Source organism: Triturus cristatus, chromosome 11, assembly GCF_964204655.1.
Source record: "Triturus cristatus chromosome 11, aTriCri1.1, whole genome shotgun sequence".
NCBI lineage: Eukaryota > Metazoa > Chordata > Amphibia > Caudata > Salamandridae > Triturus > Triturus cristatus.
In genome coordinates, this window is record NC_140594.1 from 484,938,746 (window position 1) to 484,960,978 (window position 22,233).

Genomic DNA, 22,233 nt, shown 5'->3' on the forward strand with positions numbered 1-22,233 from the left:
GGGGAAGATCTTTCAGAGTAGCTGCCGCCAAGCTCTGGAACAGTCTGCCTGCCGATATTCGCCAAATTCCACAGCTCCTACCTTTCAGGAAACGAATAAAAACATGGCTCTTCCCCCAGCCTTCCACCCCCGCCCCCCCTAATCAATACCCATCGCTTCTAACCCAGGAGTAAGCTACCAGCGCCAGGATACCTGCCAGGTGACAGCCGCGCTCTATAAATGTTTTAAATAAATAAATAAAAATAAGATGTGGGATTAATGAAAAATGTAGATCCCGTAAAGGTTGCTGTGAAGGAAGGAGTAAGTTAACCAAATATTCCACAGTATAAATTGATCCCCGAGATAATTGCAGGAGTCACTCCTATAATAGACAGAATGATTGAACAAGGTATTTTGAAGGAAATAATGAGCAGTCCATGTAATTCACCAATTATGGGTCTGAAAAAGCCTAACAGAACATTTAGAATAGTACAAGACCTGAGAAAAATAAATAAAACCGTTGTATCATGTTGTCCCTTTGTACCAAATCCATCTGTGATTTTGTATCATATTCCTCATCATGCAGAATGGTACATAGTGATTGATTTTCCATTCCATAGCACTCTGACAGCCAACAGATTTTTGCGTTTGGCGAACGTATTTTGACATGGTGTCGAATCCCACAGGGGTATACAGAGAGTCCCTCAATATTCAATCAGATATTAAAAAAGTCCTTAGAAGATTTAAAAATGCCTGAAAGTTCGGTTTTGGCCCAATATATCGATGACCTGCTTGTGGCATCGAGAACTCGAGAAGCTTGTGTAGTGGATACCATTGCATTGCTGAATCATTTGGCAGATGGAGGACTTAAAGTATCCCCATCGAAATTGCAATTCTGTCAAAAAGAAGTACAATATTTAGGCCACAAAATTGAAAAAGGACTGAGAAAAGTAACTGCAGATAGAATCAAGATAATAAAAGGAATGAGAGCCCCAATGACACAATGAGAAGTGAGAATGTTTCTTGAAATGGTTGGATATTGTCGTCAGTGGATAAGTAACTTTTCCCTGATTGCAAAACCTTTGGTACGTTTGACAAGGAGTGATGTAAAGGATCCCATTGAATTAAATAAAGAAGAGTTGACGGCCTTTAAACAATTGAGAGATAGTTTGTGTGAAGCACCAGCACTTGGCATGCCTGACTATGAGAAAGAATTTGAACTCTATTGCAGCGAAAGAAATGGATGTGCACTTTCTGTGTTAATACAAAAACATGGAAAATTGAGGAGCCCAATTGCATATTTTTCAGCTATATTAGACTCTGTAGCTGTAGCATTGCCTGGTTGTTTGAAAGCTGTAGCAGCCAATTGTAAGAGTTTGGAACAGGGTGAAGGAATTGTGATGGGATATCCTGTGAGAGTGTGTGTACCTCATGATGTGGCAATCCTTTTAACAAGGAACCGCACTCAGTTCATGACGCATAGCCGCCTGACTAAATATGAGAAAGTCATCCTAGGTGCAACGAATGTGAGCCTTGTGAGATGTCTGAATGTGAATCCCTCAATGTTACTGCCTGATGCTGAGAATGTGGAAGTCAGAGACAATGTGGATCATGACTGTTTGGAAGTATTTGATTTCTGTACCAAACCACGTCCTGATATAAAAGATGTACCTTTGACAGAAAGTGACTATGTGATGTTCGTGAATGGATCATGCTTGAGAATGGATGAGGGAATTCTGAGTGCAGCGGATGCAGTATGTACGGTAGAAACTGTATTGGAAGCATCTTGCCTAAAAGGAGTACAATCAGCCCAGGTTGCGGAACTTTTTGCATTAACAAGAGCATGCAAGTTGGGAAAGAATGTGAGAGTGACTGTGATAACTGATAGTCAATATGGCTTCGGTGTAGTGCATGACTTTGGGCAAATTTGGTCCCAAAGAGGGTTTTTGACATCGAGTGGAAGTCCTATAAGGAATGCTGAAGTGGTTGGAAAATTGCTTGAGGCGATACAGCTGCCTAAGCAGTTAGCTGTTGTGAAATGAGCGGCCCGCTCGAAGTCAAATGACTATATTTCAGCTGGCAACCAATTTGCCAACGATATGGCTCAATATTGCGCACGTAATCAGAACTCTGTGAATCGGGGAAGAGAAAGAGAAATGAATTCATGTCCCTTGTTGTTTACTAACACTGTGAATACATGGGAAGAAGTGAGGCAGTTGCAGGAAGAAGCAGTAGATGAGGAAATGAGACAGTGGGTAAAAGCAGGATGTGCACCACGGGAACAGATCATGTGTGGGTTTATCGGGATGGAAGACCAGTTATGCCTGATAGCATGGTTTCTGCCATGGCACGGATGTATCATGGACAAGCACATGTAGGAAGAGATGCTATGATCAGACTTTTCAAACAGACATGGTACAATGCAAAATGTAGACTTGTAGCTGAAAGCCTTTGTCAAAGATGTCTTATATGTCAGCAATCCAATCCTGGAATAAAAACAGTGGTAAGTTTGTGAACGATAGGACGTGAAGGAGGACCTTTTACCAGAATGCAGATTGACTTCATTGAAATGCCCCCCTGTAACAGGTTGAGGTATGTTCTAGTGATGGTTTGTCTGTTCTCCCGATGGGTGGAAGCATACCCAACAAGAAGAAGTGATGGAATTACAGTAGCCAGGCTCTTATTGAGAGAGTTTATTCCTAGGTTTGGTTTTCCAGTTACGATTGAGTCAGATAGAGGAAAACATTTCCATAATAAAATCATTAAATTAATTTGTGAAGCATTGAATGTACAACAGAAACTACATTGTTCCTATCGCCCAGAGGCTTCTGGTGTGGTGGAACAAGTAAATGGCACCATTAAAAACAGACTGGGAAAAATGTGTTTAACCACAGGTTTGAAATGGCCTGATGTCTTGCCTCTGGTACTCATGACTATTAGATCTATTCCAGATAGGAATACAGGCTTGAGTCCCCATGAAATTGTCATGGGAAGGCAATGCGACATGTTTCCATACCAGTCAACAAGCTATTGCCTATATCTGAGGACTTGGTGTTGGATTATTGCAAGGGGTTGGCTGATTCCATTCATTCTGTGTTTGATCAGGTTGGATCGGATGCCACCAGTCTTGAAAAGAAGCCAGCTCATGATTTGAGTCCAGGAGACTGGGTGAGAATAAAAGTTCACAGAAGATGAACCTGTTTGGTCCCACGTTGGGGAAAACCACGTCAGGTGATTCTGACCACGACAACAGCTGTAAAATGTGCAGGAGTAAAGAATTGGATTCATGCTAGTCACACCTTGCGAATTCCAAATCCAGTGGATGACAAGGAAGGAGAATACTTTGAAGAATCAGATACAAGTTCTGAATCAGATACTGAAGAAATAACAACAAGACAAACTTCTGAAAGGGGGGAGTTAGAACCGAGTCCAGTTATTGCACCAGAGAATCTTCCTTTAAGAAGAAAATTGCAGATTTCTGACACCAGCTCAGAATCAGACACTGAACCAGTACAAGCACATTAGAGTAAAAATAAAACCAGTGAAGAGACTGTCAAAGAAATTCTTGATAAAGAAGTTCCGAATGAAAATTCGGGAGAAATTCCACCTGAAATAACAAAATTAGATGGTAAGGTACCAGATACAGAGAGTGAGGGAAAGATTTTTGCGGAAGACCCCCAAGGAGTTTTAGAGAAACCACAAATCCAGGTAGAAGAAGGGACAGTTAGCCAGCAGGAAGATTGTGTGGAAGAACCACGAGGAGGCACAGAAGTAGGGAAGAAAAAGGAAGTGGTGTAAAGAATGACTACTGAAAGTAAAGGTCAAGTTGGAACTGAGTGGGAAGACAGTGATGTAGAAGTACCAGAAGGTCGAGTCCTGAGAAAAAGAGCATGGAGAACTGAGAGAAATGAAAAAGGAAGTAGTTAAAAAGGCCAGCAAGGGATGAAATTTGGCCAAACAAGATAAAGAGATTAAGGTACAGATTGACATGAGTAAATTCATCTATAGCTGAAGAGGTGAATGAAGTGTCTAGCCGAGAGAAATCAAAAGACGTGGAATAAACACCAGCAGAAGAAAGTAAGAGAACGAGAAAACCTAACCTGAAGTGTAAGTCACCGGAATGGTCATATGTGGCACTGCCTGAAGTAAAAGAAGAGGCAGACAGTCAAGGGCATCTAGAGGTGACTGTACCAGAAGTGGTTGAGGAAGACGAAGAATCGGAAATCCTGAGAGTTATCTTGTCCGACATCGTAGAAGAGACGGATGTTCAGGAAATTCTGCATCAAGATTATGAAAGAAAAGTGAAAGACGATCAAATGCCAAATTGAAGAGACCAAAAGTGCTCTAAAGGAAGGAACAATAATTTACCGGAAAAGACATAAAACTGAAAGAACCAAGAGGGTGCTTAGAGCCTTGGGTTAGACAAAACTAGTTGTGAAGTAGAAGAGGCTAAGTCAAAAGACACTGATCATTTTTCGAAATGGCAAACACAGAAAGTGGAAAATCTAAGTGTGTGTTCATTAGAAGATGGTTCAAAATGTGTTGCTGTTGTACAGGATTACTAATGCTTCTGTGGAGTGCGTTAGCTTTAATGGTTTCATTTAAGGTTACATTAGAAACAATAGAAGGACATAGCGAAAATAAGACTAATGTAGAAAAGATTAAAAAGATTTATCCGACTAAAATAGATAGAAATTATTTACATAAAGATAGGTCCATAACTGATTTTTCTAACAATGTTTTTTCAAAATTACTATATGAATATGTGAAGACGATGGACGTGAGGGATTGCTACGTCTGCATGCAGTTGCCTGCGTCTATATCTGAGGGAGTGACTGACAATCACATCCCAGTAACATATGGAATAACATGTAGTGTATTAGCAAGTTTGTTTTACAAAATAGGGAAATTCGAATATTATTTTTCAGATGTAGATAACATATTTCACAAGTACCTGTAGTCAACAAGCTGAATAAAGTAAAACCTGCTAAAGTATTAGGTGAATTCTTCTAGAAACTAAAGAATTAACATTAGAGTCAATTTTTAGAAATAATTTAACTTGTAGTCTGAAAAGGGAAGAGAAGACTTTCTTAGATATGGTAGAAGAAAGGAGATTAAAAATGCAAAATAAGGTACCTGAAGGAAAGGAAGAAAAGACAGTCTGGGATGTTGAAAGAGAAAAACATTTGAAAGGAGAAGCTAGTCCAACAATGGCTTTAGATTGGCCTCCAAAAGGGAAGTTGTGTATCAGAAGGAATCAATCTGTATATGATAATTACTTTGTACAGACCCTCCAGAATTTCGCGATTTCGGGATTCACGGAAAAATCGCGAAATCGTCCGACTAGCGCAAAAGCCGCGATATTTACAACTATCGCCGCGATATTTGCCACAATCTGTTTTCAAAACAAACAATGCCCGTTTATTGGCTGTGCGCACACACACGTCACTACGTGCCACCATCTAATAGCAGCTTCGTCTCTCCACTAGACTTCCAGCGTCGGTATCCAACCCTGATGCTCTGCAGGTGGGCCTGTATGTCCATATTAGCGCGCCCAGGCCAGGCTTCATTAATCAAATACCGGAAACATCCGGAAAGACCTCTGCGCGGCTGGCTTTGACACGCATGCAGAAGGCACGAGCGCCCGGGCCAGCTCGGTCTCTACTGCCATTGAACAGGCCTTCTCCAGCCTCCCAGGTGCTCTGTGGAAGTGCAGGGTCATTAATCACCGGATAAAAGCCCGGCGCTTCGCGGAGCTTCCCTCATTCGTAGGCGGGGGTCTTTAGAATGACGTGTCGGGGTAGACTGTAAAAGTTCAGCGTCCGTCCGCAGTGAGGCATCAAATCCATCATCTCACCTGCTTTTAGGGGGGAGTGCTTTCTTACAGGTGGTCCCAGAGGAATGCAAGACACCTGGTCCCCCCGAATGAATGATGTTTTTGTAGGATTAAGTTATTGCCGTGGCTTCGGGCACTAAATCAGAAAGCTCTCACTTTTAAAGGCAAAAAGGTGGGAGCACTAAAACATGTACTTGGCCGTTTTATATGCTGTAGTAAGAGTTGGCGCGCGGCAGTGTCTCTCCTCCGCTCTTAAAATAAGTTATGTTTTAACACGTAAAACAAACTTCCTAGCTCATCATGTCACTGAGTTTACTTTCATGGATTGTGAAACCACAGTCGGCTCAGAGGTAAGCGAGAGAAGCAAAAACGTCTTCATCCTTTTTGTCCTGGATCAAAATACAATATCTTTAAAACATTTTAAGAATATACTTGGTTCCCCTTCAACCTAGAATGATACACCTGCCACTGACTATAGTTCTCAGTTATACTACATAAATATAATACCTTCAGTTATATGTTTTTCCAAATTTACTAGTGCTGGGTCAGTTATTCATTTTTTTCTTTCCAGAGGACCCTGAAAGGTAAACATCACGCTTTGCCAAATCCTCTGTGTTCCACTGGCACCACACTCATTGATCCAATCACAGCATCCCACATCAGAAGGCAATTCTTTTTTTGGGTGCTGTTTGGGATCCCAACCGTACAGACCCATTGCATGTAAAGTGTGCGCCTTTCCTGAAACTTTTTAACAAATGCAATTTTCATTTTGATACTAGCAACCACACGTCATATCTGCTAACAACGCAGCAATGCTTCGTTGTAGCTAACTTCTCTAGACTTGTCAACAGACTACAAGCTCAGTGAAATATAATACAAATATTGTGATCACATGTAGCACGCATATTTGCAAAACCATATTTTCGGAGGATAACTCAGTTATTGTTTTTGTCACAGAGATCCTTTTGTTTGCTTGTGAGACTTACGCAGCACGGTGCTAAATTCCTTTTGTGTCCAAGAGTTTTCATGCAACAATAAAAATGTCAAGTTAACTGCTGAATAACGCTCCTGCTGGTGTGAGATCAGCGTTTTGTCATGATAAAATAAGGCAGAGGATTATTATGCCTTCTGCAAAGTATGTGAATCAGGTTACAAAGGCACTAGGCTAGTGTCCTTCCATTTCTGGTACTTTGCTGCAGTATCAAGATATTCTTAGAGTTTCTAATTGCTCAAATCGGGGTATTTTCTTATATTTATCTGTTTCCCTAGACTTCATTGCTTGATTTTGTTCAGGAGAAAGTTTCACTCATATTTACAGTAAATTTATGAAAATGGCACACATAAGCAATCTGAAACCCTGGCAGCTATGTACTCTGCAGCAGCGCTTCAGAACTGCTGGGAATATTTTAAGGCCCCTTTTAGACCATTGGGTTTCAGAAAAGAGGATAGTTTTAAAATTAATTTCCTTGTCTTTGTCCACTCACAAAATGTCACTTAAATTGCCACACTTAATTTGCTGCATTACTTTCTAGTAAAGCGCTCTAGCATCAAAGCAGGACTTCCTCTATGGGTCCTATTTGTATTATCAATACATTTTCAATGTTAAAAAGGGTGATAGAAATTACTGTTTTTTAAAATGGACGGGTGCAGGACGCAGCGGTGCCCCGGCAGGGGTGCATACATGGGTACTAGAACATCCCAGGAAGAAATAGGGCCCCCTCTTACGAGGTGCAGATTGGAGCTGTGCTTCCATAGAGCCGCAGACACTTTAAACATGCCAGTTTCACAGTGGAATACCCTGTTAAATCAGTTTACATTGATTTAAGGCTGAAAAGATATGATTATGAATAAAATAAGGTGCCGCAATAATGCAGCTAAATTTCCACTTTTGTGCCGCTAAATATCCATTTTTGTGCCGCTAAATTTGCAAATCTATGCCGCAATATCCTGGGGGGTCTGTTTGTAGGCACAAGTGATTGCCATGATACTTATAGAATCATGGGTGGATGGAGATTTAAAGGAGGAAATGATCCGGTTTTTCCTGGATTATATTTTATCTGCAGGAACAAAGCATATTATCGATTGCCAGATCACTGGTATGGCACATGTTATCTAGGGCTGGTTTTCCCAAAGATATTTCATGTGGGAAGAGGAAAAGATGGTGCACATGAGATAGGTAGACAACTAACAAGTAGGAGAAGAGAATCTTTGTCAGAAATTGTAGGAGACATTTTTGGAGCATTGATACCTGCAGTGGGAATATCTCTGAATGCACATAAAATTTGAAAATTATCAACAGTAGTGGATCGCTTGTCAACAAGCACCGCTGGAGAATTTCTACTGGTAAACACTGAAATGGTTGCCATGCGAGCCATGGTAATGTAAAATAAACTTGCCCCTTGATATAATTTTGGCAAAAGAGGGTGGAGTCTGTGGAATGCTGAAAGTTCAACATTGTTGTACTTACATTCCTGACGAAAGTCAAGATTTGAAGACGTATATTAAGAATATAACTGATTTGCATGAGGAGATTGTTCCACTGGAGGCTGAAGGTATGTGGGAAAAGATTGGGAAAAGGTTTTCTATTATTAAGGACTTTTTACTAAAAGTAGCTAGTACCTTTATTGGTAAGATATTATTTCCAGTAACATGTGTGATTATTTTAGTATTAATTCTAAGATTAGGATGTCTATGCAGCACAAGAAGAAAATTACTAAATAACATAAAAAGAGAAACTGTAAAGAAAAGAGAGAAAGAAAGAAAAGAAAGAGAGTCTGAAGAAGTAGAATTAGAAGAGTGGAAAGAGAATATGTATAGTAAAACAAGAGAAGAAGAGATAGGTGAACAGTAATGTGATCTAACAAAATGTTAAAAGAACTGAATTCATTTCCATTTACTAAATTTTTCCAAATTTAAAGGTAATGTGGTGATGTTAAAAATCACCAAAGGGAGGATTGATGGCGCAGGTAGAATAAAATGTTGTATACCCCCGCTATTTTGCATGTAAAGACTTACTATATAACTTACTGATTATAATTTACTAACGATGTGGTGTGTGTTATTAATTCAACCTTTTGCATACACAAATTACACGTGGGAAATTGCTATTTGCATGGCTGAATAGCTCAAATAACGAAAATAGGTACGCATATTAATAGTAGTATATGTGGTAATTAGATATCGTATGATTTATGTTGCTTGCGTGATGTTTGCATTCCTGATTGGATCCTAAAAGTGAATATTATCACTTTAAATGTCGCTATATGCTAGGAAAATACTAATACATAAAGGGATTAGTGTGGGTATAACATTAGAATCATCATTTATTTGTATTAATTGCTCTTTTGTGTTTGTTTCACTTAAGTTAGCATTTAGGCCTACCACAAAATGGAGTTGAAAATCGAGTTCAGAAGTGGCCACCGTCTCGTGAGCACGATACCTACTGCTCAGACTCGGATGGCTCTGTGAACTTCCTGACAAACCCTGTGCACCATGTCCTCGGTCAAGGATAGGATCTTGGTGGACTGCCAAAATACAGACAGTAAAAACCTGTTTAAAATGAACAATTGGATCATACAAGTAAACCCAAAACATTGTAACATAAGGACTATGTCATCTTCGGAAGTGAACCAGCAAAATCCATGAGAAACCATAATGAACAAATATCGGACGATTTCGATCAGCCAATCACAGACTTTCTCCGCCTAAAAATGTTTCATATTATCCCGAAATTTATTATAAAAAGAGTAGTAGAATAGGGAGGGGTCTGCTTGTTCCTGGTTTGTCCTGAGTTCCGATTGTTGTTCCGGATCGTTCCGATTTTCTGCCGTCTATGCTGGCGATGACAGATGCTCTCACGATCTCTGGTCCTATGGAGATCTTTGGGACTGTAACGTGCTGAGCAAAGAACTTTCAGACTTTGAGCTTTGGCCTGCTTTATTTGGACAATTTAACGGCTGATTTGGTTATGCAGATAGCCAGAATAGGTAAATATAATGACCTGCGATTTGAAGTAATTGATCTAGAAATTCTAAACTTTTGATGAAACCAATGCTAATATTAATTGCAAGAAGAATTTAGATAAACAAATATTGATTAACAGAAATTATGAGTTTGTGGTTTTTCGTTAAAGAGAATAAAGGATTTTGAGTCTTAAAATGTGTTTTAACTGGATCTAAATCACCATCAACCATTCCAACTAATTGGTCCATCGACCAAGTGGGTGGAGTGCCTTGATGTTTGGGATTAGGAATCTATAGGTGACGAATGTGAATGTATATTCTGTAAAATAACTTTTTCTTCCCTATAGGTTATAAGGTACCCCCCACACATGTCCAGCGCGATATCATCATACCTCCTGTGTGCAGACTCATGAGTCAGAGACGTGTGAGTGTTGGTGTTATGGGCACCACCGATGACTGCATGTGTGAATGAGCTAGTGTGAAGTTGGGTCTGCAACGCAGGGAGGATAGTTGTGTATATATATTTAAAATTCCCCTTTCTCTCCGGACTCGCGCTGGATCACCATCATTGCTCTTGCATGCAGGGAGCTGATGTAGATGTAGCTTCGTGCATGCAAGAGCAATAGTTTAATTTCTTTCCCTGCCCACATGACAGCAGGCAGGGAAAGAGATGAAACCTCTGCTTTAAGCAAGTGGCAGCATTAGGCGGAGTGTGTGCTTTTGCTTGGTGGGAGCTGTCAGCAGACTTCCTCCTTAACATTTATTGTACACCTGACCTGGGGAGGTGGTGGTCCCTGGAGTTCCGAGGAGAGTCCATGTGGCCCCCTGTATTATTAAAACATATGCCCTGGGTTGGTGGTGGTCCCCGGGACACAACTAAGCCCAAGTAGAGGGGCCACCACGCCTTCTTTATTAAAGGTAGCATGCCCCTGGAACATGGCACACACAGAGAATTCTTGAAAAACAAGCGCAGGATACTGCACTTGATTCTTTTTTAAAAAAAAATCATACCAATGTTCATGAATTTTACCATGAATTCAAACAAAAAATGCTTTTTTGCTCTGGCAGTGTCCCTCTTGGACTCCAGCACCAGAGCTAGAAGGTCTAGGTATTCGTCCCTGCTCTCTTTTCCTTTTTTTCAGCATTTACTTTTAAAACTCAACTGAAGTTGAGTCCCAAGATGGCTGCCAACACATCCTGGTTGAAGTGTTAGAAGCCAATCAGAGCTCTGCAGATCTCTGCACGAGCTTGTTATTATTCGCAAAGTAGTCATGGTCACATACTTACAAATGTGGATTTCCTTTAATATCTCACAATCTATTGAATGGATTTACACCAAATAATTGAAAAGCACAATCTGCGGACCAAAAGCTAGTTTTCTGCTAAATTTAGTGTATTTCCGTCTAGCAGTTCTGGCTGCAGGCGTGTCTAAAAGTCTATGGAAATTAAAATGGGAAACACAAATATTTCAACTCCACTTTTTTCTAAGACCCCACTTGATGGATCACCCCGAAACTTTCTATGTACAAATGAAATAAAGGCACACTTTTTGGGGAAAAGTTCATGAAGATTTGTGAAACAAAACAAAAACTATTCGCAGGTCAAAAACACTTTTCCTATGGAAACATGGTCCTAAATATACCTGCATACTGACGTTAAAAAAAGCCATTGAAACTCACTGAAAAAAATACAAAGGTCACAGGGATGCAGCAGCGGTCTGTGGAGGGAGTTCCATGGGGTGGAAAGGCGGGGCGGGGGAGGGGCAGGGTGGGGGTACTAAACACCGGAACATGGATAATTTGTGGTAAGTAAACAATTAAATAAATAAAACGAATATCGTAGCGCGCCCTGCATCACAAAATGCGGTGCAGCGCACGCTACACAATTTGTTTTATTTATTTAATTGATTACCTCCAATTATCCATATTCCGGTGTTTAGTACCCCCCACCCTGCCCCGCGTTTCCGCGCCACGGAACTCCCTCCACGGACCGCTGCTGCAGGGATGTTATTGTTAGGTTCACGTTTTACACACAAAACCATAAAAATTCAGTAGTAATAGTTATACTTATAGGAAGAAACTAGAACTTGTGGCCTTTGCCTACTTTTCAGAAAACTACAGCTTTTCTGGATCACCCATGGAATTCATAATGGTTTCCACCATAAACTGGAAGTAGGTTGAGAGCACAAAACATAGGAAAAATGGGCTACCTCTTTGAAAAATGCCAAAACTATAGTAAGAAATTCGTTTTTTTAATTCAGCTCTGCATGATCCTGAAAGCTGGGAAGATGGTTACTTTAGCACGGCAACCCGGTCATGGATGCCAATTTTAGAGAAAAAACCCAGACACTTTTATCTGGAGCACTTTTTTCTATCATCCCCAAAAAACTCAAAATTCAGCTATATGTTTCCTATTTTCTCGATCCTCTCCAGGGGAATGTACAAACCCTGGGTACCTTTAAAATCCCCAGAAGGTTTAAAAAAAGGATATAAATTTGGCATTGATACCTCAAGTTAATTACAAGAAATGATGTGCCAATACTTTGCTTAAAAACAGTGCTAAAAAAACAGACATTTGAGGTGGGAAGATGCAGATTGTTGGTGGTGTGGTTGAGTGCTCCATATGAAGAATCTGATTTCCAAAAGTTAAGAACTACCCAGGGTTTCCTGTTCTTTTCTTGCGTAATTATTGCAGCGCTCTAAGCCTCAGAGGGCATTATTATAGCTGCTCATTTGTGTTAAATGGAACTTAAAAAGGTAAAGTGGGTGTAGTAGTTCTCACGTGTGCCTGTGTTACCTCATTACATATCAGCAAATGTTTTTCAAAGTTCACATTATCACTCAACAATCACTGAATCCCAGTTTATTGACTACATCCTAGCTTGTACTGAGTATGCTTTTATTGTAAGGATCATGTTTCAATACATACTCGAGAGTTTTCTTAGCTCAAATACCTTTAGCATAGAAACAAAAGGAAATGTTGTATTTTACGTTCAAGAAATCGTAACATTAGATGAATATACTAACATTTCTCGAAAAGTAACCATCCAGCTGCAACACCTTGTGAAGTACATGAATGTTCCACTTTCTTCATTGGTCCCGGCTAAAAACACTTACTCTCAATATAATTACATCAAAACATCTTCATGTTATTTTCTCTTGCCCTTACAAAAACTGCTCACAGTGCATCCTCGTGAATATCAGATGCCTCAGCAGTCGGTGTCAAGGGACAATCTTATGGCATTCTGAGGCTCCTTTCAAAGGTAGTTAATCTTCAAATCCAATAAGCACATTGGTTCATCTTGCTGTACCACCCTCTACAGTATCACCACCAGAGTCTATCTCTCAAATCTATCCGAGTATTAGTAATGTAACCAATAGCAATGCAGGAGGAACCACTATTCCCAAGTTAATGCAACCCATTATTTTAAGTAAGGACAGAGATTCCCGGAGAGAAAATATTTCAACGCAAAAAGGTCCAATGTACGAGAGAAATGGATGTAATCCAGTCCCTATTACAAAGATAAGCGGGCCTTTTTCTATTGACCTGCCACCAGAAGCTGTCCCTCTTGTAGTTGTCCTTGCTGGTGTACCAACTTTAAAGGACGGTATAGTAGAGGGATATTTGCAGCTAAAGAACAAGGTGATCCACTGGCTTGGACAGAACCGCCCTCTCCCCTCGTATATTAATGGAGAAATTTTACACGTTAGGCGTCTACCCTGGTTGGGAAATACGCCAAAGAATATAAACGGGGATATCATTTTAATTAACTTTAGGGATCCTAGAGCTGTCAGCCACATTCTTAACTGGCACACAAATCATATGAGGTCTGTCATTACTACCTGGGAATTAACTTATGTTTATCCCAGATCTCAGACAGTTTCCTCTATTAATCCTGGGGCTCCACTTTATAACCAACCTATTCCTTCCATTCCACTTAGCAATCGTTATGAGGCATTAGCTAACCTCGAAGACGTGGACTGACTCAATAACCCCAAGGCTTTGTCCTTGGTTCCTGATGCGCTACTTCCTGATATATTTCCATCTTTTAACGACTTAAGAAACTCGGTGCCAGAAGTATTTGCAGACACTCGTATCAATCATCTCATTGTCCCAGATTCTCCACCATCTGTCATCTGTTTGGCTGGCACTGAGGCCATTACGGGGAATTTACTCTCCTGGAATATTGCAGGGCTGTCCTCTAAACTGGAATCTGAGGATTGGATAAGTTTTGTTAATAATTTCGACCGATGCATATTCCAGGAGACTTGGTTGTGCGAACCCTCTTTTGTACAGGGATATTTGAATTTTTCTGTGCCTGCATTAAAGGGCCCAAGGGGGAGACCTATGGGGGGTTTAACTATATGGGTCCGCCAGAGTTTAAAGCTAGCTATCAAAGTTGTTGACACTAATAATCGTGATATCCAGCTAATTAAGATGGACCTAGATAAATTAGGAATGTTGGATATCTATAATGTCTACGTTCGGAGTAACAGAGGGGGGAGATCTGAGGCTTTAGAAGCCCTGGGTTGTCTTCTTGATACCCATTCCTCAGGTACCGACATCGTCATTGCGGGTGATTTCAATAGAACATTTGAACCCCTAGTCAATCAAGATGATCTCTTTGGGGACGAAGAGGACCGGCAATGGGGAGTTCCTAAACTGGAGCTCACTCCGGTTGTGCGTTGGTCCAACGATGTGATCGGTCTAAACGCCCTCTGTTATGAAAAGGGTTTACGAGCCCTAAATGGAAGGACTAGTAGTGACAGAAAGGGGACCAGTACATTTGATAATGGACGATATAATAGTAGAATTGACTACGTTTTATGTAGTCTTAAACTATGGCCCCTGATCTGCGACATGGAGGTTGTTGGGAGGATTGAGAGCGATCACAACCCCCTGTGTGCAAATCATAAATGGTGGCCTCATATTAACCGTCCCATTGGCCCCCCTGAGATCGTCCCTCCCCTGATTGTCCCCACCAACGATATACGTAGATTAAGGTGGGAAAATATAGTAACTAACCATCAGGTCATTGCTAACATCAGTGGACAGGTAGACAAAGCAATATCGGACATAGAGCACTTTAACCCACTTAGTACTGGCTTAGACAAGGTAGTAGGAATACACAATACCCTTTTTTGCACAATTAAAAACTATTTCCTTAAACCTGCGAAAAATAAAGGAACAAGAGCTCCTAAGCCTGCTAAGTGGTATAATGACCAGTGTAGGGAAGCAAGATTAGCTCTGGGTAATGCCATCAAGGGGGGGCAATCTGTTGTGATTCAATCTGCTAGAAAGGATTACAAAATCAGCATATCCAAGGCAAAGAAAATCTGGGACGAGCACCACTGGTCTGAGCTAAAGGCAGCTAGCGACAGTAGAGATTCCCGGTTGTTCTGGCACATTGTTAGGTGGGGAAATTCGTGTTCTCCCGAGCCCCCGCATAACAATGTGCCAGAGGAAGAGTGGGTAAAAATTTTTAAAAATTAGTACGCCGAGCGAAATAATGCCAATCTGGGCACAAAAATTAGTGTAGATCAGTTCCAAGATAATTTCTTCAGTATTGCTGAAGTCATGACGGCCCTTGGCTCTGTGGCTTCTGGACGTGCCCCTGGTCTTGATGGGGTGCCAGCTGACTTATTTATTAATGACAAAGAGCGCTGGTGCAAGTACATTCATCTTCTTATGAATGCGATTGCACGGGGTGCAGCGGTACCAACATCTTGGCAGGGTGCAGTCATCATACCTGTCTTTAAAAAAGGTGACCGGTCTCAACCGGGTAATTATCGACCAATAAGCCTTATAGATACTATTCAAAAGGTTGTGGGGCGTGTGATCGTTAATAGGCTCCTGGATTGGGCGGAGGAGTCTAATGCCCTTTCACCCTTCCAGGCAGGCTTTCATCGGTCCACAAGTACGGTGGATCAGGTCTTTCGTTTTACCCTGTTGCAATGGAGAACTGTTGTGCTGGGTAAGGGAAGCTTGTATGCGGCTTTTGTTGATTTGCGGGCCGCGTTTGACCTTGTTCCCCGGTTTAAGATATGGTCGGTCCTTAAAAAGCAGGGTCTCCCAAGCGAGTTATTATCTTTGATAATGAGGCTCCATGAATCTAACTATGCTAGAATCCAGTGGGGGGGACTAGGCTCGGTAACTGCGGACTTCCCTGTTGAGAGGGGAGTTCGGCAGGGATGTTCGATGGCTCCCGTGCTTTTTACATTGTACATCAATGAAGTTGTTGCTCGTATGCTCTCTGCACAAGTGGATGCCCCTATCTTAGCTGGGACTAAAATCCCTATTTTAATGTTTGCAGATGACACGCTCATCCTATCTAAAACCCCTAGCGGTTTACAGCGTGCCTTGTCTATTTTTTATCAATTTTGTGGGGAGTATGGCTTAGAGGTTAATACAGCCAAAACAAAACTAATGATTTTTAACCCCATCGTAGTTTTAAAACTAAAATTACCTTGAACGACCGCCCGCTAGAGGTAGTGAATAATTTTATATATTTAGGTATACATATATCTAGCGAGAAGAGTTGGCGGCATCATATTGATATTGCTTCACTTAGACATAGGCAATTGTCCGGTGCTATTTGTACAGAGCACAGAAAATCTATAACTAAACCTGTAAAATCTGCCCTACAGGTCTACGAAGCAAAGGCTCTAGGCTCTGCGCTTTATGGTGCTGAGCTCTGGGGCTTTGAGAAGGTGGTTGCACTTCAATCCTCGGAGAATACATTTCTCAGGGCAATAACTGGTGTTCCTAAAAGCACCCCATTGTTGCCCCTCAAATATGATTTGGGTAGAAGAGCAGTCTCAGATATGGTAAAGCTTCGTCCGATCTTGTATTGGCGCAGGCTGTGGACAACTCCTGTGCTCTCTCATTACGCTGAGGGCTTTTTAGATATCATACGATCTGATGTATACCACAAAATTGGATGGTTAAAATCACTTAAGATATCCCTGAAGGAGCTGGGTATGTGCTCACTTTGGGAAGATCCGGTGAGAGCTACTTTTCCATCTAAAAGCATTTTAAAGAGTACATACTGGGAGATGGTTGCCTTCCGGCACTGGAGTAGCTCCAGTGCTGATTCCATGACTGGAGAATTTTTAAAGGCCAAGATGTACCCCTGTTTAGAACTTTATTGGGACATTATAACTAGGCCTGGAGAAAGGAAGCTTCTCTTCCAGCTCAGAGCAGGTCTACTCCCCCTCAAATCTCTGACAGCTAAGTGGATAGGTGGATCTTGTGATAACTGCCCTGTCTGTGGCATTACCAAAGAAACCATCGGTCATTTTTTATTTTCTTGTAAATATTATGCTGTTCCAAGACGTATCTGGTTGACCCCGATGTGCAAAAACCTAGGGACAAGCAGTAGTATTGTAGCTCTGCGTATCATATGCACTAGCACTTTGACTTGGATTTCAGTAGCTACCGCAAAGTATTTAGGATGGGCATGGTCGATCAGACAGAGATTGCTAGTCACTTGACTATTCTCTTGATCAGGTAGAGACTGCTAGTCACTCGACTATTCTCTGCTATGCCAATTTTCTCTGCATTTTTATCTTGTATGTCATTTTTAAAATTACTTTTATCTAAATTATTTCATTACTCTTTATAACCTACCACTACCAACGGAACAGTGCATTCTATTTATATAGGTTTAGTAATCAAGTCAAAAAAAATTGGAAAGTATGTTTTGAATTTTGATGTTATTGTCGGGAATTTAATTCTATTTTAAATGTTGTATGTATTGTTTTTATTTTTAATCTGTACTCTGCTTTTATGAATGAAATTCGAATAAAGCATACTTTGACTGAATGACTGACTGACTGGTTCATCTTACATTAGGTAAATCAATTCCAAAATATGAAGTGGTTTGCAACCACCACCATCAGTCTCACGGACTTGTCTGTTTAAATCGCTGCAGAGTATGTAGTGCTGTGCCTGCACGTGCCACAAGATCCTCGGAAATATTTGATGGCAGGCTCATTCTTCTTTTAAGCTTCCCCAGGAAAATGTAACCCACATGCACCCAGGTAGAGCATCCCGGGTCTAATAAACTCAAAGTAACATAAGGCATACTTACTTTGCTTGATGTTTGGAACCCTGGAGGTGTGCGTGGTACTGCTCGACTGAGTTTAGGGTGACGGCGCAAAGCGTACACGGGTAGCTGCGCTTCAAGGCTGTGAAGAAAAATCAAATACTCTCAATGCATTGTGGGATATATATCTATGTAGTACATGAAGAATAAGACAAATGATGCATAGAAGCAGATCAAACAAACTCCCTCTTCAGTATTATCTAATACCAACAGGATTCTGTGGTGCTGGAGCTATTGTCAGAGTAGGGGTGCTGGCCATCGACAGCACCATACTAAAGTCATGTTGGCTGTTAAATGTCAAGAGATGCCACTGCTCCAATTGACACACACACATTCAGAGGGAGTGGGAGGAGAGCAGTGGGGACCCAGTGCTGCATATTGGAGCATATATTACAAATATATGACTCAAATGTAGCAGTGTATATTATTTGTAGTCAGTATGCATTTAATTAAAGTTGCCTATCGTGTATCTAAATAACTGTAAATTCTGTTTAAGTTGGAAAGAGTGAGGTCTTGTTTGATTGTTAAAAGGTGTGTTTCAAAGAGGGTACTGGGTAGCAGACACGATTTGCTATTAGCCTTCCACCTCTAAATCGATTCTTTGCTCAACTCTACCATTGCCTGCCTAACTTCCTTGTTTGTCTTTGGTTTAGGGATTCTCATTACAAAATCCTCCTTACTATCTTGGCTCATCCAAAAACTGTGGGCCAGATTCACAAAGGTAAAGTTAGATCTGAAGTCTACGCTTAGACCTGAAGTCTAACATTGGATTCAGGTCAAATATTAGACTTCAGGTCTAAACTTAGACTTCAGGTCTATGTTTACCTTTGTGGATCGGGCCCTGAGTTCAGACTGCCTCACAGAAGCAGGAAGGGGTTACTGGAAATGGAGAAGGAGTTCCCTCTCTATCTATGGTTCCCTTTCCCTTTCTCATACTTTGAAGTATAAAAGCTGTGGCAAAGGGAAACAACCTTTACATCGCAGATTTTACTCCGCAATACAATCACAACGTGCTCGTTACAACGCAGTGCCATTACTACGCAAGTCATTACATCGACTTGCAGTAGATGGCGCTCTAACATAAGGAATAGTATGGTTTACTATTCCAACACCTTCCCTACTGTTTCGTAGGCTGGAGTTGGAATAGTAAATTATACATTTGAAATTTTACGGTGCCATCTACTGCAAGTCGATGTAATGAATTGCGTGGTAATTGCATTGCGTGGTAACAACGTGGTCGTTGTAACAACCGTGTTGTGATTGTATTGCGGATTAAAATCCTCGTTGTTAAGGTATACATGCTGTGGCAAAAAGGAGGGAGCTCACTTTCTAGTGTGGCTTGATTTTAGGAACAAGTCCTCCAGAAGTCTGTTAGTAGTGGTCAAAGACAGACCTATCCATAACCTTAAGAAGACTTGTCCTGTGCAGCCCCACACAACTTATAGTCCCATAAGAATCATGAGTTTGCGCAATTTCAAACCATCTCATCCTGACCTCTGAGCAAACCAGGAGTGATGCCAATAGTAAATATTGTGAGAACAAATATTGCAATTGGATGTGAAGTGTGCCATGTAGAAAGGTTCAAAAACAAGTTTATTTAGACATTTGTCCATAAAACATTCTAAAAAAGGGACACTTTACAATTATACATTGAAAGGATCCCCCTCCTGACTACCCTACCCCCAACCCACTACATTTCGTAATTAAAATTCTGTGTGACAGATCGGAAAAACCGAGCAATTCCAACTGCCACATCATGATAACGCATTTCGGACAATAGCTCCACAGCTTTATTCCTATGGAGAGCATCATATTTAAAAAACAAAGGTCTTAAAAACTTAATATGATTTGCAAAATAAAAGACGCATTCCATAAGAATATGCGTAAGGGTACATTTAATTTTCAAGGAGCAGGGACAGAGACCACTTTTATTCTGCACCCTAATCCTGTGTGGGCGGGATGAATAGGTTGGATTACATCCCACCCTAGCCCTTAATATTTCATTCCTCAATCATGGGTCTGGTAACCGTGATAAATAGGAGGAAACACTATCCTGGCCAAATGTAGCAATCGAGAGGCTAATGGATGATCACTTCTTTAGATACAGTAGGTCGATCGATTGAGACACCGTAGCAACCGATTCTTTCAGTGCTCGTTTGCCTGGAAAGGGGAGCCAAGATGTAACTGTACCACTGTTTAAATGGGAGTTCCTAAGTGCAATTATTCTAGTTCTTACAGCCTTTCACTACTTTGGATTTCTTCCCCCAAAAATTTGGAGACTTTATTAACCTCATCATCCTCCAACAATGTGTTAAAATATCTTAGAGCCCGAGTAGAGGCCACCATGTTCCACGAAACCAGATTGCACTCTCTCATTATGGCCTGGACCATGGTACCTTGGGGAAGTGATAAAAGTCTTTTAAGAACTACCCCTTCTAATCTATCCCATTCATAGGTTGGATCAAGGTAAAAAAAACTCTCACCCTTGCAAGCCAAGCAGAGGTATCTTCCCTTCATAAGCCTTTAGTAATGGGATATGAGATAGCCCCCAAACCTACCATTGAATCTTGACAGATAGCTGGCCTGCAATAGGGCCTTCTGCTTGGTGGCATCCCAATGTGCACCCCAATTTAGATTTCTCCTAAAAATTAAGCCCAGCTATTTATATTGATCGGCTTGCTCCACCTCCTGCATACCTGGATACCCAAAAAAACTCTGTACTTTTTTCCACAGATATTGATCTTGGTCTTTTCTAGATTGATACGGAGCTGGTTCTGCTTGCCATAAGTTGCCACGGCATTGAGTTTCCTCTGCAAACCAATTGGGGTATAATCCAATAATACCAAGTCATCTGCATAAAGCAGAAGTAATATGCTGGTTCCCAATTTTTGGCAAAAAGGACTCAGATTGGGAAATAAAAGTTGGGAGGTCTGCCAAAAATAAACTAAACAGCAAGGCCGCTAAAACGCACCTCAGGCGCAGGCCATAGTCAATAGAAATTCTTTGTGATAACCGACCCGACTCATCTAGCTCCACCTGAGCTCAATTGCCAGAGTGCAAGGAATGGAGTGCCCCAAGAAGATTTGGTGGTAGGTTCCAGGAGGCAAGTTTTCCCCACAGAATATCCCTAACCACAGCATCAAAGGCTGTCTGGAAATCTACAAAGAACCAGCACAGCCTTTGATTTTCCTCCAGAGCCTTTCAAATAATGCCCCATAGAGCAAAACAGTGGTATATGGTGGAATGACCCTCACGAAAGCCCCCTTGTTCTAGTGGGATTCTCTTAGTTTCAGTTGTCCAATCTTCTAGTTTAGCTAGAATAATCTTGGAAAATATCCTTAATGAGATATCCAAGAGGCTTATCAGACTATAGTGCATAGGGTCCGTACCACTCCCTTTTTTTAAAATCGGTTTCACTATGGACCCCTTCCAGGAGAAAGGATAAAGGCTAGACATGGCGATCCAAAAAAACAAGGAGGAGTAAATCGTAGCCCACCGGACACTATTTATTTTAATTATTACTGCTGGGATGTTGTTGGGGCCAGCGGCTCTGATAACAGCCTTTAATTCCTTTACTGAGGACCATATAATTGTGAGAGTTTGCCCATACATTTTCTGAGGTCCATCTGAACTAGAAGGTCCCCTATATAAGTCTGTCAACTAAAAGGCCCACTGGGCTTCCGGAATCATACAAACAAGTTTGCCCCTATTTTGGCCATTATACTCATTGACGTTTTTCCAGAATGTTTGCTGGTCATTTAATAATATGATTTCCTGCATCTCATCCCACTTTCTATGATAAAAGGCTGCCTTTTTTGTCGGCACAAGGGATTTATATTGCCGTTTAAGTTCAGCCAACTCTTGGGTTGCTGGGGGCACGTTAAGACGCCTAACACTCTTTGCTTTCTGTCTCACCAATCGTTTCAACTTTTGGCAATTCGAGTCAAATCAGCCCCCTAATCCTTTTGGATGGGATTTTGCCTGCACGCCCTTTTCCCATATATTGACTGAAATGCAGCCCAAAACTTGTTGCACAATACTATTGTACCACATAACAGCATCATCCACATAGATAGGGTGAATATCAATCATCTCCTCTAGCTGAAGGGAGGCTAGCTGTTGAAGATGAATGGGATCTAAGCGTGCTGTGAGCCTACTCGGTAGGACATCTCTGAAGGCAGAACCCTCTGAGGGGATACTGGATCACACAGGTCAAGAACTGCTATAGTTGCCCAATGGTCATTACCCTCATATTTTGCCACCTCAAAACTCTTAAAAAGGTCAAAATGCCAAAGGGACGTGAATATATAATCAACAGGGCCCAAAGCCTGGCCCTGCCGGAAGGTTGC

The 22,233-nt window shown here is 41.2% G+C and overlaps 1 protein-coding gene across 1 annotated transcript in view; it reads right to left on the reverse strand.

Moving 5' to 3' along the window:
- Positions 1-22,233, reverse strand: part of ZMAT4 (zinc finger matrin-type 4) — a 2,296,526-nt gene that overhangs the window by 222,116 nt on the left and 2,052,177 nt on the right. The window contains exon 7 of the mRNA XM_085633137.1: positions 17,870-17,966. Within this exon, the coding sequence (XP_085489263.1) occupies positions 17,870-17,966 (97 nt within the window). The remainder of the gene's footprint in view (positions 1-17,869; positions 17,967-22,233) is intronic.